At 36.2% G+C, this 18,637-nt stretch overlaps 1 protein-coding gene and 1 non-coding gene across 2 annotated transcripts in view; one reads left to right on the top strand and one right to left on the bottom strand.

Moving 5' to 3' along the window:
• Positions 1-2,121: 2,121 nt before the first annotated feature.
• Positions 2,122-18,637, bottom strand: part of LOC101743429 (uncharacterized) — a 40,570-nt gene continuing 24,054 nt past the window's right edge. Inside the window, exons 2-10 of the mRNA XM_012696591.4 lie at positions 17,990-18,247; positions 17,338-17,490; positions 16,579-16,689; positions 16,274-16,407; positions 8,017-8,161; positions 6,874-7,124; positions 6,123-6,254; positions 5,751-6,047; positions 2,122-5,250 (exon numbers count right to left, since the gene is read on the bottom strand). Coding sequence (XP_012552045.1) covers positions 2,926-5,250; positions 5,751-6,047; positions 6,123-6,254; positions 6,874-7,124; positions 8,017-8,161; positions 16,274-16,407; positions 16,579-16,689; positions 17,338-17,490; positions 17,990-18,122 — 3,681 coding nt within the window. The 5' untranslated portion in view covers positions 18,123-18,247 and the 3' untranslated portion in view covers positions 2,122-2,925. The remainder of the gene's footprint in view (positions 5,251-5,750; positions 6,048-6,122; positions 6,255-6,873; positions 7,125-8,016; positions 8,162-16,273; positions 16,408-16,578; positions 16,690-17,337; positions 17,491-17,989; positions 18,248-18,637) is intronic.
• On the top strand, positions 16,454-16,525 carry TRNAE-CUC (transfer RNA glutamic acid (anticodon CUC)). The gene has a single exon. It is a non-coding gene; the product is annotated as a tRNA-Glu (tRNA).

The following is an 18,637-nucleotide window of genomic DNA, read 5'->3' as shown; positions in this document are numbered from 1 at the left end:
TCAAGCTAGTTTTTTCAGTTTTTGTGTATATTTTGTAATGAACTATGTATAATTAATAACGCATCATATACAAAAAAGCCTTCGGAACTATTTTAATCCAAATTTTATTGGTATTAATTACCCTAAGAAAAACTATTGAAAATTTGTGTTGGATTTGGGAAGGGTCCCGATTGCCCCCAATCTACGGTAGGGAGAAAAGGAGAAAATAAAAAGTCTATGTAAACTTATTTCTTCAATTCCCGGAAAGTTAAAACGTCAATGTATTTATTGTTTCACCTTTTATGAACGAGCTTATCAAATTTCATATCACTACGGTCATCTACGAACCAATACGGACTGTTAAATTTAATTTAATAAAGTAATATAACAGTATGGACGATTCGAGGCAAAGGCTTCCGACCGATGACGCCTGCGATATTAAAATTAAAATTTATTTAACAGTCTTTCGGAATGTTCTTTTTAAGTACTATAAAAGTTTCGTAATGATAATGTTATGCTTTAAATAAGCGATGGTTATTTTATGATCGAATTTGTGTTTATAGCGAAAAAAAACTGTCTATTTAATTAAAAGCAGCATACATCTCAATTTTAAAGGTAAAAGTCGATTTATCTATTATTACAAACTAGCGACCCACCCTCGCTTCGCTCCGGAAACTGTAATTTATTATTGATTTCTCCACTATTTAGTGGATGTTATTATACATATCCATATATACCTTCCTCTTCAATCACTCTATCTATTAAAAGACAGCATCAAAATCCGTTGTGTAGTTTTAAAGATTTAAGTATACATAGGGACAGACAGCTATAGGGACAGAGAAAGCGACTTTGTTTTATACTATGTAGTGATTTGAAACGATATAATAGATGTTTATTGAATCATCGTTAGTATACAATTTCATTACATAAATAATGTGATAGTTGGGGTTGTCATTCCAAGAAAGAGATGTAATACAGTCAAACCTGGGTAAGTGAGAACTGGATAAGTGAGAAAACTCTATAAGTGAGAGTAATAGCCAGGACCCATCATTTTGAGCTCCCAAAACCTCTATTAGCGAGAAACAGAAACCTTGGTAAGAGAGAGTCGTTTTTCCCTCATGGACCTCCGTAAGTGAGACTGCTACTTATCTATACCTCTATAAGCGAAAGTCGAGCTTTATTTATTTATATTATTTAGGAGGAACAAATGACAAAACAAATTACAAATTTAACATCTTCTATTTTATGACTCATTCTTAACTTTCGTGGAACTTCCTACCATTGTTTTTGTATTGTTTTCTCGTCAATATTGAACCTATTTTATTTCGTCGGACTTACTCAGTTTATCGTTAATCAATTGCGAAGGAAAGTTCTGTTCTGCATCATGTCAAAACGTAAAATTAAAGTACTGTCATTAAGTGATAAACTTAAAATAGTGAATGCGTTTGAATTCGGAAAATCGCGAAACGAAATTCAGAGGGGGCATTAGCGAGAAACTCGGATTAGTGAGAAACCTCTATAAGCGAGAATGAGATTGTGCTCCCTTGAACTCTCGCTTATCCAGGTTTGACTGTATATAATATAAGGCCACACAGAAATGCTAATACGCATGCAAAAGATTTTAGCCAAAAGCAGATCCAATTCTTGAGGTCCCGTTTGGCGAGTGGGTCAAACGTTGTGCCTTAGAATTGAGTTTTCATAGTTTAAATTAGTAAGTGTTGGGTGAGCCGCACCGTAATTGCTAACTTCTAAGCACAGGCGACGAATTTTGTTTGGAGTGATTAATCAAAGACACAATTTGTCGGGAAGCAATCGTGGCTTAAAGGATAAGACGCCTGGGGTACTCATATCGACCGATGCAACTAAGCCCGTGTTCAAATTCCGCAGGCAGGTTTTTTTTTTCTAATGTAAAATGCTTACTTAACTCTTGATCGTGAATGGCTTCGACGATAAAGGAATAATAATATTTAATTAAAACAAACATGTTAGAAATTTGCGTAATTACAGTTGATGTGACATAAACCCCAAGTCTCAAGGTGGATGGCGGCATTGGACCCGGTTCGTTCTCCCATTTAAGCAACAATGTCAAAATTCTCATAAATAATCTTGGGTAGTTTTTTTTTTAATTTACAAACTGTCAAATAAAAGTAGTAAAACAAATAAAGTTTATTTTAACACAACACAACGCTTTAATAAAAATCCAAAACATTTTCAAATATAACTTTGCTGACAAAGTAAAGAAAATATTTTGACTTGTATACCTACACACGTCCAACCAACTTTTTATTCAACTAATTATATTATTCTTTTCCTTAATAATAAAAAAAAAATCAATAAATTAATGAGCCTCTTATTCGTACCAGCACCGTAATATTTAATTCCGATCCATTTTAAAATCCACGGAAACACTATAAAATTTAATTGCACAACCGGCCGACTATAATTTTTACATAAACGTCTAAATAAATTTATTTACACACTTTTTACAACAAACAAAATCATTCAGTAAACAAACATAAAATGGCATGTAAAAATTAAGATGTAAATTGACAACGTTACCTTCTTAAAATCAAATTTAACTACAGTATTAAGTTTACATTAAACTATATTGCAAGAATAACTTGTTGTATCAACATAACCTGCTTACGAGATAAAATAAAGAGTTAAACAATAATAAGTATAATTAATAAAATAGTGAGGTATGATTCGGACTAAGCATTAAACTTAAAGGAGGCACTAATTTATTCTAAAGGTACATTCGAAATATTCTTTGACAGAATAAAAATCTACTCTCTTTATTCTTTCAGACTTCTAAAGACTAAAGTTGGTTGGCAATTGACAGCTATAATGACTACCTATCTAATACTCAAGGACTACATTTTAAACTAACACTCAATTGTGTGTAAATATGAGAGTTCATATAATTTAGAAGAGGCGGACGCACGACTATCCGGTAACTATCGAAATGACGCTTCGGTGCTCTGAGTCGCTGTCACCACTCAAAATAATATTCGTTTCCCCCATATAGCCGGAGTCTATTTGTTCGTGGCCTCCAGATATTTTGTTGTGTGTCTCGAAGTTATTTAAACCTAATTCGGCCAACATCTCCTTCGAGTCGTCGAAGTTACCGAAAAACACTGAATCCGTTTCCACGCTCTCGCCACCTGATTCACTTCGCCCATCGCACAATGATTCCAAATCGTCTGTATCTGATTCCACCTGTGTAACTGGTGCCTTCGTGACGGTACGCACTATAGCCGCTGGAGAATGCTCCGGGAAATTCATTTTAGGTCTAAGTTGCATTAAGTAACTGGCTCTTCTTTTAGACTCGTTGGAATCAGTACTCATATATCCTGAATCTTCCGTTCTGTATAGTCTTCTTAGGTCAGTTCGCCTAGATCTAGTACGAGCCGACCGACGACCTGATCTTCTAGCGTTTAAGTTTTCCATTCTCGAATATTGTGAGAAACGATCTTTCTCTTCAGTGCCACGTCGACGTTCACCTGGTGGACTCTCACGAGTCATATTAGAGAATTTTGGAGATAAATCAATGCCGCGTCTTTGCTTTGGTGGGACTGGAGGTCTCTCTTTTTGGTTTTCGATGTGTCTTATTAAGTCAGGTGCTTTAAGCGAACGCATGAAAGCTTGAATATCTTGACCACCGCAAGGCACGCTACCACGCCTGTTATAAAATTGCACCTCTTCTGCTTGAGCTTTAGCTTTTGCTTCATAAATTTGTCGCAAATTACCGATTTTCTGAGTTATTGCCATTTGAGGGGATTTTTTGTAAGTATCATTCTCGGAAGGCGTTGACTTACATTTGAAACTACCAGCTGATTTTAATAATATCTTTTCGACTCGCTTCTTCACTTCATGCTTCGGTTTCCTATCAAGTGTGTCAGGATCGAAGTCATCTTTGATTTTACGCCTAGTTTCAATTGGAGAACCTCTTACTTGGATTGTCAAAGGACCCGGATTGGAAGTGTTATCATACATTGGTTCTGATGTATTAACTGAAATTTCACTAATGGATTGACTTCGATTATCAAGTTGACCAAATACATGAGCATTTAATTTATTCTCTTCTTCGACTGCTTTTTTAACATCACGCCAGCTTTTGGCTAGCCTTCCGTAATTGACTGGCTTACTTCCGCTAGTTACCATTTCATTTTGGAATAATTCTGTACCACAGGCAAGTGAAAATCTTCTTCTCCTCACTAAACTACGTTCTAAACTATCGTAATCCATAAACTCTTCTTGTGGATTCATATATATTTCTTTATTTCTACCCAGTGTTAACATATTATCATCGCTGTAGTAAGAATCTGCAGCAATGACAGGTATAACAATCTTAGGAGCGATGGGAGAAATTGTTTCCAATTTCATATCCTCTAGTTCCGAGGGTTCAACACTTGCACAAGTATTCAATTCACGAATTACTGCTTCCATTCTAACTTTAACATCCTTTGTTAATGGTTCCACATCTTCCTTTTTAAGCGGTTCGGGTCGTTTTACTGGCGGTGGAGGAGGAGGAGGCAATTTCTTTCTAATATGTCTGGAAGTCTGACTAGATGGACTTTTCTTCTCGATTATCAAATTTGGTGATATTGGCTTAGGATGACTTATAGTGGGCTTACTGATTTTCTTCTCTTCAATTGGACTTTCTTTGGGTTTCGATGGCTTGTTAGCAGTTTTTGTATCTTCGGTTGACTTTACGTTTCTTAAATTATCATTTTTAACATTTTGTTCGACTATATTCTCAGTGGTATCTTTAGTTGTTGTATTCGATTTAACTGTTAATGGTTCCGCCGACTTTGGACGCACCGGATCCTTTAGTTTCGATTCTACTACTCTTGGAGGGCCACTGAACTTTGCAACAGATTTCACTGGTGATTTCTTGGATGGAGTCGCAACTTCTTCTAACCATTTCTTTACTATTCTTTGCTTATAATCATCACTTACACAAGATTTACAAGAATTCGATCTTGTTAAAGCTACGGCTTTTTGTGGTCTGATATTATTGTCGCATCCTGGGCAGCCTCCACAATGCATGGCCTTTCGACTGTTTTCTTGCTTGAGACTAATCGCACTAAATCTTCGACCCCGTCGAGCACACGGAATGTCCCAACCAAGATCTATCGTGTGATAAAGGTCTTCTTCGGGTATTTCCGAAAGCATTGGGACGAACCTTTTTGAAGTCATTTTATCTTTCGCAATCGTCATTACTTCTCGTATTTTTTCTAAAAAATCTATCGCAGCCGGTGGGGGGTTCTGAAATTTTCAAATAATCAATTAGTGTCACCAGATTAGGTAGTTCTATTACATAATCATTTTCATTAGGAACAAACCTATTGAGTTCTACGGGAATGTACCACTACTCATCTTACCCGCCGGGATATAATAAAGTTGAGACTTCGATTTTTATATCAAGATATATGTCGCGGTATACACTTATGATGTCAATGGGCTCATTTAAAATCGGAGCATTGAGCTGATGGGTCGCCGGAGACAAGAATAGATGAAGAAAGATCGTGCGTGCGAAGGTGATAAAAAAGGGTGGTCACGACCCTCAGCAGTGAGGAATACGACGCAAGGAGGAGGAGCTGATTGGCAAATCCAATCATCCAGGCAAATTCTCGGCAAATAGAATAATAAAAAGGCAGAAATTTTATTTGCCACTAATTCTAAATCTGTCATATTTTTGCCAATTACGAATTAAGTAAATGATAAGGAAAATAAATCTATTATAATTGTGAATCAATAAATATCACCTTTAAATGTTCTGTTTCAAAAAAAACTGGATTGAAATAAAGTTTTCTTCGCAGAGCCGTTTCGCCATTCGAAGGTATGTGTTGGCGACTAGAGAACGAATTATTCTCAACGCTGCAATCCACTATCGACAAATCTGAATGTGGAGCCCTTTCAAAGGTGTCAGGTGAAGTAGCGCGTCTCTGTAATCGTCCATGATAATGTTCTGAGCTTGACACAGACCTAATTGAAGGTCTCGAAGGCTTTTTGCGACGAGAATGAACCATGGCTGAGATTACGTTTGAATTCGTTTTCTGAAACTAATTTAGACTGTTCATAATAGATCTGGTGATAAAAGCAAAACTTAAACTTCTTAGGTTTAATATATTACGTACTTTATGAGAATTGCTATGCGGCGGATCCATGGTACCATCCATATTTTCGCTGCCATCAGACATGGTATTTTCACTGTTAAAAAAATCGTTTCCCATACCATTCAATTTCAATAACGGATTTGTCTTCATCATCTAAAAATTACATTAAATTTATAATTTACAAAACGTGTTCCGCGGTTTCACCTGTGTTAAATTTGTAATTGATTCAAATAATGAAACATGTCGCATTTTCGTAAGACAACACTACTACTACATCTACAAAAACCCTTAAAACGTAAAATAATATACTGTCTTATACATATTAATATTTCTTGTAACAGATTTACTTGGCATTACTCAGGTCATTTTGTATCATTTACCATGATAAAAGGCGATTTTCATGTGAATGGAGAGTGGTTACCGTAGCTCGTGGACGTCATCAATGCCAGGGCAAAGCCAAGCCGCTGCCTATCGCTAAGCACTCTCCACAGGCTTCGTTTAAAGAAGGACATGTCATAGTACTCAGAAAACACCGTAACGCAGAGCTCATTTCAAAGCCGGATGGTACGTGGCAAAAAAGATCTCTGGAAACGCACCGTGGACGAACGCAGTGGTTTTAGGTAGTATGGACTCTACTCCAATGGCGGGCGATGCGATGGGAAAAATGTCGTGATTTTGCATGCGCAAAAAAGATCCAACAACACAAAAACTTCACATTTATGATATCAATCAAGATAAAAACTAATACCTAAACAAAATTACTGTGACTTACCACGTTGCTCATGTCAAGCCTAGGTTCCATAGCGGAACCATTATCAGACATGTTCTGTTCGACATCTTTCTGTTTTTTCTTTTGTCTTTGTTTGTAATGGATGTAAAATATAATTCCTGCTGCATAAACGAAAATCAGCATCAACACGCAAACACCAATTGCTAGTGATTCTAAGACGCTCAGACCCTGACTCTGGGGAGTAGAGTCCGCGGGAATTGCCTCGCCCGCATGAAACGGTATTGACCGAACATCTGAAAGAACGACATAGTTACATTACGAATTCTTCTTTATTTAATTATTTCTCGTGTATTTTATAGGGCTGTACAATTTAACCGGCCAAGCCGGCTAAAAAAGTTAGCTAAATTATTTAGCTAGCTTACCGATAGGCTTAGCTAATTTAACCGGTTAACTGAATTAGCTCAGCTAATTAGCCAATTGCTAACTAGCTAAACGGCTAATTCTTTTTTTCAGCTATTCATTGATTCCTTACCTACAATAAAAAATAAATAATATTGCTTTTTTATGACAAAATTAACGAAAATAACGAAAGTAATTTATTTCATTAATTATCACTTACCAATATTTTATTTATGATAATGGCTCATAAATTAATTATTGTATTTGTTTAAAATATAAATATTTGTAAAAATCAATAAATAAGCATTTTCGGGTAGTAAACTGTTGCGTTTTGAGCTAATAATATGTCCAGCTGTAGAAAAAGCCCTTTCAGAGGGCGAACTTGATGCTAGGACACCTAAGTATCTTCTCGCCAGCCTAGCCAGCTTAGGAAACTTATGGCGTTTTGAGTTTGATAGCTATTATTTATATTTACATAATTATTTATAATAAACATAATTATTTAAATACTTGACAAAATATTAAATAAGTAAATTTCGCGACTATTGTTTCTTTATACAAAAAAAAAGAGCCTCAATATTATTTTTTGAACTTGTCTGTAGATAAAGAATCAGTGAATAGCTGGAAAAAAAATTAGTCGGTTAACCGCTGGCTAATTAGCTTAACCGTTAAATTAGGTAAGCCTACCTTACCTACCTAAGGTTACCTAGCTAATTAGTTTAGCTAAATTTTAGCCAGCTTGGCCGGTTAAATTGAACAGCCCTAGTATTTTATAATTGAGCTGACCGAGTAATCCATTTTGTGAAGCGCCTGCCACACGGAATGCTGCACACGACGCTGCAAGTCGTGTAGATGATGATCCTGAACACAATACATGGACTGCCACAAGTCGACCCTCTAAGCGAGCGTGCAGGGCCGCCGAACCACGCCACTGCAAAAAAATAACTATTTCTAAACAACTCTGCAATTATCTATACATATATTAATACGTGAAGCAAAAACTTTGTACCCATTTTTACGAAAATTGCGCTGACAGAGGAGTATGAAATTTCCCACACTTATAGAGAATACAGAGAAGGAGTGCACAATGCTAATATTTTTTTAAAATTATGCATTTAAAACATACATTAAATCAATAAAAAAAACATTACACACACTACCATGTATTTGACACACACACATACATATAATTATACTCTTTGTTTATTGTCAATTGTCAAACTTTTGTTAATGTTTAAAGTCTGTGGTAACATTCCGAATAGATTAATATTGTTTGTCTTTAATGTTATTTATCTATAGTGTAAGTTTTGGCGAAATCTGTTATTATATTAGAAATATAAATAGTATTTGACAATAGAACCATAATAATGTTTAAACATAGAATTTCAATTAACATTATAGTCGAAATTCGACTACTGCGGGAACACAATTTTTTTTTTTTTAAAATGAAGATTTTATTATTAACAAAAAGTCCCCTCGTTTATTTTCAAATCTTACTAAAAAACGTGGATTAAGACGTGATTGACGGCAAATCGCCTAATTTGTCGATAGCTAGACTCGTGTTTACAGATGCGTAGATCTAGGGTGTTTTTTAACAAAATTACACCTTGGTGTTATACCTTTTGCTACCTATTACTTAAGTGTCGTTTAATTTGACTTACTATATATAACTACGAAGTTAAATTGATAACGTTTCGTTGACGCGTTATATTGTCAATAAAAATCTTTACACGTAATATAGGTAATCTTATTTTGGGAAGAATTCATTAGCTTTTTTTTACCTCTATTTTGGTACGGTCAATAAAAATATTTATACGTAATATACGAAATCTTATTATGGAAAGAATTCAATCGTTTTTTTTTTGTTTTTTTTTTCACCTCTATTTTGGGAATCCAAAGATAAAAACCGACACTTAACGGACTAATAAATCGTACCCTGGGCCGATTAAATAAAACACTCGAAAACATTAACGCGTTACAAATTAACTTAAAAACGTACAAGTAATTTGTTAACATGTATAGCATTCTCCTGCGGGGCCAGTTGTTCACTGAAAAATACATCTTCGCATTCGTCTTGCGCATTTATCAAGAAACTCGCATCTAAATGTATAAAATATTTGGACGGATCATACAAATCGTTCCTTTGCCGACATCGCCATTATCACTAACTTCATCAGCCGCGTGTCGCATTTCAACACTTCCAGCGTACAAATATTTCAGCCGGTGTCAGGATTATAAAAATCAAAAACGGTTATTTGGTATCAATTGTGAGGTTAAAGAAAAATCATACTGTTACATCATTGTTGTCGCGAGATATACAACGGTTTTAAATTTAATCTTAAATTATATTATAACGTGTGCAGGTAGTCCAATTACTAAACTTTTCAATGGTAGGTAGGTGGGTTCGTTTTAATAACGCTATCAAAATACTTTATGTTAACGCCTCGATGATGGGACGAAAGCAAATGAGATTTTAGCAGTAGCGTACCCTGCAGCAAATTAGTTTTTTTATCTCCCATCTCAATTACCTACAGTGACACGAGCGTAATAAAATACTGTCTCGGAAACGCGTCGATCTGAATATAATATGTACCAATGTTTTAATTTCACGATGAGGACTGTATGGGTTTTCGATACTTAAAATAATGTTGCATATTTATGCTCTATAAAAAACTCTGATCAATACCTAATTAGCAGTTCTGAATAAATTGCGGTAAATATATATATATTTTAATTTTTTTTTTTTATCATTTTAATATTCTACATAATAATATGCATAACTAGCTGACCTAATAAAATACCTAAACTGTATAATATATAAAATAAATTTAAAACAAACAAAAGGAATCCGTCCGACGGAGGACACATCAAAGGATAAACAAAATTGTTATTTTTATTTAATTCCGAGCATTTTCATTTTTATCTACCTTTTAAAGCTTCTCTGGACTTTCACAAATAATTCAAGAGCAAAATTAGCCAAATCGGTCCAGCCGTTCTCGAGTTTTAGCGAGACTAACAAACAGCAATTCATTTTTATACATATAGATAGATAATATAACATAAAAAGCATTGCAAAAAATACGAAATAGGTTTATTATGGATTATAATCGTTTTACTAATTAACCAGTATCTAAACTATTATATTTATTTAACACAAAAGTATAAACTTTAAACGTTTCTATAATTTGGCAAAGGACTTTTTTCAGTTTTATGCGGGTATTATCACATTTACAACACAAAATCCAAATAAACAGTTTCTCTTCGTTTCCTTTCTCTTTTTATCTACTGTCAATTTCTCTTTTGCTGCTAGTCCCCAAAACGGGTGAATGATTCTCGGGACAATTCAATTAAATGTCAATTGCAAAGGTCAATTGACCGGTGGTAGGACCTCTTGTGAGTCCGCGCGGGTAGGTACCACCACCCTGCCTATTTCTGCCGTGAAGCAGTAATGCGTTTCGGTTTGAAGGGTGGGGCAGCCGTTGCAACGATACTTGAGACCTTAGAACTTATATCTTAAGGTGGTGGCGCATTTACGTTGTAGGTGCCTATGGGTTTCAGTAACCACCTAACACCAAGTGGACTCTGAGCTCGTCCACCCATCTAAGCATTAAAAAAAATATGTCAGTAAATATTTTTGAAAATGAATTGGTAATTGGGAAATCTTGTACAACGATGAAACCGCAGACACGATTGGTCTGTGATAAAAGTATTAGCAGTCCATTGTAAATACGATTATTCGGAAAAAAAAACCTCAAAATACGAGTGCCAGAAAACCTGACAATGGCCTTTGATTTGTTGACAACACATTCAACATGATTACGGTACGATTGGCACCAAAACGTACTCAGCGTTTTTTTCTAGGTTCAGTAATTTTGCAAACAGTACATGTAAATTTATATTTCATTTCTAAGTAAGAGCCGGTTCTTAACTGTGATGGCATGTAGGCAGTGTAACGACATGACTGTGGATCCATGATTCGTTTTGTGATAGCAACTTGTATTGCGGTAATCTTAGGTAGACTTATGCAGGTGGATGTGTCGGATAACGCTTGAGACTTCGTCTCGTAAATATTACAGTTGCTTTGGGATCAAATGTTGCTTTTAGAGTACAACATAAGTACAGTACATAGGCGGCACTGAAAATTTCGGGAATTAACGAAGTGACACAAGATTACTATTTAAAAATGTATTTATTGCTTTTCGAAGTATTCTCCGCGAAATTTGACACATTTTTCCATACGATGGAACCAATAATTGAAGCAACCATTCCATTCGGAAGTTGGGATCTCCAAAATGGCCGTTTTGTAGGCGTCCACAGCTTCTGCAGGTGATGAAAATCTCTGTCCACGCAATTTATTCTTTATTTTAGGGAAAGTATAGAAATCATTAGGGCTTAGGTCGGGGCTGTACGGCGGATGGTCTAATAATTCTATGTTTCCTTGCTCTAAAAACTCTTTTGTTCTGTACGCGGTGTGAGAACTCGCATTGTCGTGATGGAGGATGATGCGGCGGTTGCAGTTCTCTTTACGGAGTTCAGAAACGACCTGTGGCAAACAAATGCTAGCATACCATTCTGCATTAACCGTTCTTTGTCCCTCAAGAGGAATAGTCATAACATGGCCGGTTTTGGAGACAAACGTGGCCACCATTTTTTTTGCAACACTCCGTGAACGAACAATTTTTGTTGGCTTAACTCATTTTCGAACACCCAAACTCGTGACTGGTTTTTTGTTTCGGGTTCGTACGCGTATATCCAAGATTCGTCACCTGATACAATGTTGTATACAGCATTTGAGGATCCTGCGTGGAATCTTTCGAGAGTTCTGACGCACCAAGTAACGCGAGCCGCTTTTTGCTCTTCACAGAGCGAATGCGGTATCCATCGGGAAAACAACTTTTTTACACCTAATTGTTCATGCAAGATTATTTGTATTTGACTCATGCCAATGTCTAAAGTTGCCTGAATTTCGCGGTATGTCACATGTCGATCTTCCTCAATCAGCTTACGCACAGCATCAACGTTTTCTTGGGTGACTGCAGTTTTTGGACGACTTTGACGGGGATCATCACTGAGCTTGACACGTCCACATTGAAACTCAGCAAACCAGCGATAAATTGTGGTTTTGGATGGGGCTTCATCACCAAATGCAGAAATCATCCGGTCAACACACTGTTTCTGTGTTAAACCACTTCGAAAGTCATAATAAATCATCGCTCTTGAATTTTCTCGAGTCAATTCCATTTTCTCAACGACTAAACAAGTTTGACAAAACCTCGTGACAAGACCGAGAATCTTTTTTTAAACAAATAAATGGTATTCGATTTTTAAAACCAAAGAGTTTTCAATTAAAAATATTTTAATATGACAGGAACAGTGGAAATATTCCCGATACTTTTAGTGCAGCCCTCGTAAAAGATCTTAATTCGCCGGATTATGGGTTCCGTAAATATGCCGCGAATACAGAAACCGGTGAATATGGAATGGTAACGCGGTAACCGGACGAAACCAATACAGCGGTGATATCATTTAACAACATACTTTAAGCATAGTTGTAATAAAGTCTATTTTGCTTTTTTATTACTCTATTTGACGACGCGCTTAATAAGGATATTCGGTTGGATATGTACCTACATATTAGAATCCTTTTATCGATGTGTAATGACCGATTTTTCGATTAGATCCGCGTATAAAAGTATCTTTAGTCGCGAATATAGGAATTGTGTCGCATTTTTTAATCTGCGAATATTTAAAACGCGAATGAAGGAAGCTTGCTTATTACTGCTGCCTTTATTGTAGTTTTATCGTTTAACGATAATCATCCTTAAATGCAATAGCTTTCAGTTTAACTAGAATTTTATAGTATAGATCATCTGTAATAGATTTCAGAATACACCAGGGGTGGAGCTGTTCATTTTCTTTATAGTAGGTACACACGGGATCGTAGTCTTTATTACATTGAAATAACGACGACCGCTTAACTTATCGCCTAATTATTTATTATTAGATCACGGACGCTGCCCGTTTGTTTGTTTCGTTTTTAATAATAGCCCTAAGAGTGTGAATACTTTATTAGCTGGTTGGTAAAAAATATTTCATGGATATTCATGATTTACCTTCTTTTTTTAACCTATGCTGATAGCCTGGAGAGGGTATGTCAGCATCGCCCTAACATGTAGGTGAGCTCTCGGGACTCAAACCGTAGGTGTTGCTAACACTGACCCTAGCAAGGATCTGAAACGCGACTCACTGAGAAGATCCGGCGAGAAACTCAGTGGGCTGTGTCTATGGGTTAATTCACTTGTCGAGCCCTTCGTCGCAAGCGACGGGTTCGGCGAGAACGGTGCCGGTGCTTGAAGTAATGATTTACCAAAACTCGTTTATAATTACCTATCAAGCCCTGTAGTCTGATCCACGGCAAGAAGTTGAGAAGCTATTAACCAAATAATGCATCCACGGAGAAGTTGTTTGATCATTGAGCCGATTGCTGTTGACATTTACGTTTCGATACAGTATGCTTAGCGCGAGTTTTTTAACGTTCTCGATAACGTAAAAGTTAACTCAGATTTGTATGGAGTTGGAACGCTTGCCTACGTTTTCCGCTAGGGGCGCTGTTCCAACTACATACAAGAGTTAACTTTTACGCTATCGAGAATGTTAAAAAACTCGCATTAAACACACAGAACGTTTTTACCCCAATTTCATAAACGTTCCAAGTTATAACGTTTTTTTAAAGTTAAAGTATCTCTCGAAAACAAGTTTACTCCGAGAGCCTCTTCACGCGTAGTGGTTCCGCTGGCGACAACTACCCGAACCGTACCGAAACACGAAACACACTGGACCACTAATAAAACACCGCGGTTGCTCTTCGTTTTTAATGGTGGTAGGACCTCTTGTGAGTCCGCGCGGGTAGGTACCACCGCCCTGCCTATTCCGCCGTGAGGCAGTAATGCGTTTCGGTTTGAAGGATGGGGCAGCCATTGAAACCATACTTGAGACCTTAGAACTTATATCTCAAGGTGAGTGGCGCATTTACATTGTAGATGTCTATGGGCTCCAGTAACCACTTAACACCAGGTGGGCTGTGAGCACGTCCACCCACCTAAGCAAGAAAAAAAATATATTTACAACTGCAGACTGCATTGGTGCGGTCGTTTGTTTTGTTATAAGCTCAGTCAGGTGAACGAAGCTCAACACGTAAATACCACCACTGAACTTGGGACATGAGTTCTAAGTCTCAGTTCTGTGGTAGAACGACTGCCCTACCTTTGATACCGCAGCGCATTACTGCTTCGCGGCAGAAATAGGCAGGGTGGTGGTACCTACTCGTGCCGACTCAGAAAGCGTCCTACCATCAGTAAGTTTTAGAGTATTACGACACATTTGTTCGTAATATTTAATACATAAACAATGTCATTTATGGGTAGACCAAACTGCAGTTTGTATTTGCCATCACCATGTATAAATATCTTCAAGTTTAAAAAAAGCATAACATACTCGTGACGTACAAAAAGACACGTAATGCATTTCTTTAGTGTGAATACATTTTATAGCGCGTCCTTGCGTCCGGTCTGCATTTGGCGCAGACAGTAATAAACTGTTTATGAGCTCGAAAAGTTAAACAAACGCCTTATGGATCTACCACAGATTTAGATATTCGCTATGTCGATTCTGTACTGGAAGAGATATTTCGAGACAACATTGAATTACAAGATGCGACATGGATACAATTGCTGTCGTCCATAAAGGACAGTAAGTTAATATGATTGTAAGTTAATCTGCCTTCTGATAATATAAAAAAAGAGAGATGTTCTAAAATGAAATGAAACAGTTCGATAGTGTATGTTTAAAAAAACATTCAACAGATAAGTACTAGAACTATGACGTCTACGAATTGACGATCAAGCTAAACCGACTATAATTAAATTCATGGCAGACGAAAAGGTCAACGAACATTCTAAAAAAATATTAAAATGTCGCATCTAGCAACTCTATATCTCTATATATTCTGAGTAAACACAGACTTGCTCCACATTACGATGTCCAGTTTTCGATAAAGATCTTCTTATTCGCTTCAAATTTTAATACGGCATTATGATAATTATAACAAACACTAAATTGGATCATTAAGCTTCGCCATATTAAGCAGCGAATATAATTACCTATGCACTGATAAGTTTTGTGAATAAAATGGAAACGTACAGTCTTTGGGTGGTACATGTTATGAAAAATGTTTACCCTCATTGGTGGTCTCTTATCTGTGTGGTGGGCGGCTCTTTTAAGAATCAATCCGAAGACCAAAATTATAATTTCCAAAGGGATTTTATTGGTTTTCGGCTCTTAGTGTTCTGTCCCGAATTCGGCCAAGTTGATACGGCTGCACTGCCTACTTGTACCGAAAAAGTGCCTTGGTTCGTTTTCAATTTTGCGGCCAAAAAAGTAACGATTTCATGAACTTAAACTTTCTCTAATTTTCCATATATATTTTTTTTGTTTAGGCATGTTCAGAATAAAAAATGCTTCAGCACAATTAATTTAACAATGTTTATGAATATAATATATAGTTATAGAACTTCGTGCCTGTTGTCATGACAACAAATTTACTGTACTTGTTTACTTATAATTACTTTTTATTATATTAATACTAATAATTACGGTAACGTTAAGGTTATGTGAATTAAATCAAATTACTCGCTTTTGGCCACAAATTTGAAAACGACTCCCTTACGTTATTATTGCAGTAGCCCGTGTCTACTTTCTGTGCAGTGTTCGTGGTGGTTGAGGTTCTTTTTTTTTATTGCTTAGATGGGTGGACGAGCTCACAGCCCACCTGGTGTTAAGTGGTTACTGGAGCCCATAGACATTCACAACGTAAATGCGCCACCCACCTTGAGATATAAGTTTTAAGATCTCAGTATAGTTACAAGGCTGCCCTACCCTTCAGACCGAAACACATTACTGCTTCACGGCAGAAATAGGTAAGGCGGTGGTACTTACCCGCGCGGACTCATAAGAGATCCTACCACCAGTAAAATTAGTGCTTTACCTGCAAGAACGTGCTGCCTTCATCGCGATACAAGCCAAATGGGACATCATTGTCTATGACGTCACGTAGGTTCACCCATCCTGACGCAGTTAGGTATTGAGCACTTGTTACCGCACAAATGGCATCTTCAACATCTGTAAGATAATGTATAAGAATCTTTATTTCGACTTCTTAATATAATCCGATATGGTCTAGTGGCTAGGATACCTGGCTCTCACCCAGGAGGCTCGGGTTCGATTCCCGGTATCGGAAAGTCTTTTTTTTTTTTTTTTATTAAAGCGACGATTATTAAAACCCATATTTACCTGTGAATATTATTTCTTTTGAAGGATAAATAATTTGTCCTTTCAATGGGAGAAAGACGAACGGTATCAGAGGTTTTGTTCCGTCCCGACCGAATTTCGCCATAAGACATTCTGAAATGATGAAACAAAAATGTATTGGTAATTTGCGAAGTGCACCTGTCCCGATAATTAAATATTTTTTTTAAAGACTTATAAACATAGGCAGGATATCAGTTTTTATCACAGTCAGTAGCGCCATCTTCTGATATTATGAACTACCGCGTTTGGATAGCATACTTCCTCTTTAGTATAGATGGAGTAAAACACAGCCCTGTTTCTATTCATATTTTACTTTCAACAAATCACATGCATTTTAAAACATCGTGATTTCAATTTTAACGTAATAGAAGTAAACTAAACAATAAAAATCTATTATATGTGTAGTCCATCTAAATATATGAATGACCAAATGTTCCGTGACAGAAGTCTGGTAGGTACAGTAAAATTAGTGTCTCGATTTTAATAATACTCTAGCGACGCGCCCTCGCTTCGCTTCGGAAACTGTAGTTTATTATTGATTTCTCCACTATGTAATGGATGTTATTATACATATAAACCTTCCTCTTCAATCACTATATCTATTTAAAAAAACCGCATCATTATCCATTGCGTAGTTTTAAAGATTTAAGCATACATAAGGAAATAGGGACAGAGAAAGCGACTTTGTTTTATACTATGTAGTGATTAGAGTTGATTAGAGCAATATCAAGGAAATAATACCATCAAGTTGATTGATGCACACGCGCTGATCCTCGCGGAAAACCGGATTTTGTCGGCGGCATCGGCACATGCATGATGAGCTGTCGCCCCCCATTGCGGCCAACGCCGTCCCGTGGGAAATCTCCATGCAACGTGTGGGACCACAATCGGTTCCTAAAACCAACAACTAGATGTTCATGGGCGTCCTTAAATATCACTTTAAACTATAAAACGTAACGTGGATACTACCCAGATTTAAAACTATATCAACAACCATCTCTAATATCTAATAAAATGGATATTAAAATTCACTAAATTTATTTCCATAAGCATTTTAAGAATGAAAAAAAAGTATATTTAAAAATCTAAGCTCTCAAATTGTTTATTAATAGTAGTAAAGATGATTCATAAAACATCATTAGTTCATTTTAAAATAAACCAAAGCAATACCATCTTATTTTCAATGCTAGGTAAATTTCAGCTGTATAATAAATCAGTTCTATATAAAATAATTTAGTACCTACCTATTCAACGAATTTTCAACTACTCAGCCATTAAAAAATAAATACATATCAAGGTAGAATACACGGGCATGACATTCCAACCATTTGGGCCGGGTACTATTAATTAATTAAAAAATTATTAATTTATGCTTAATCTAATCATTACTTACCAATCAATGAAAATAAATCGCCTGTGGCCAATCGAGTTACGTTGGCTAGCGACATCTCTCCGATTGGATTGGAAGCGCAAAGTGAAATAATGGCCAAGCAGAAAATGAGTAGTAGCGCCATCTCTTGAGGCATAAAGACAATCTTTCTTCAATAATTTTTCATTTTAGTTTCCAGAAATTTAGAGAGATAGCGCAATTTTTCACACTTGAACATATTGTGAAGATCCCCGATTGTATTCGAAGGGCTTTCGCCATTTCCTGTAAACAATTAAAGAAATTAGAATTTACCTAACTTCAATAAATCATAATTAAAAAATCTTACACCAACTGCTGCATTACGTAACTATCTTCAATTATATTATAATATTTAAGCTTATATTTTTCGTAATTTATTATCCTCCACAAAATTTAAATTATTGTTTCACATTCCTTTGTGATTGCAATCGTGTAACGGATCAGATGTAATTCCACATTTGCTTTTAATATTCTCTTTACTAACTAGTCAGAATGAGCAACAAAAAGCGTCCACTTTCCGAAAAAAGCAGGGTTGTTTGCAGTACCTATACAGTTTTTAGAAAAATGAAATTCGTGAGTAGGACCGCATCCGTAGTTCAGATTTTATGTAATTATTTTACGTCATTCGTTGTA

The sequence above is a fragment of the Bombyx mori genome, chromosome 19 (genome assembly GCF_030269925.1).
Source record: "Bombyx mori chromosome 19, ASM3026992v2".
NCBI classification, from domain to species: Eukaryota; Metazoa; Arthropoda; class Insecta; order Lepidoptera; family Bombycidae; genus Bombyx; species Bombyx mori.
The sequence above is the reverse complement of the archived record's forward strand: the minus strand, read 5'-3'. Positions and strand labels throughout refer to the sequence as shown.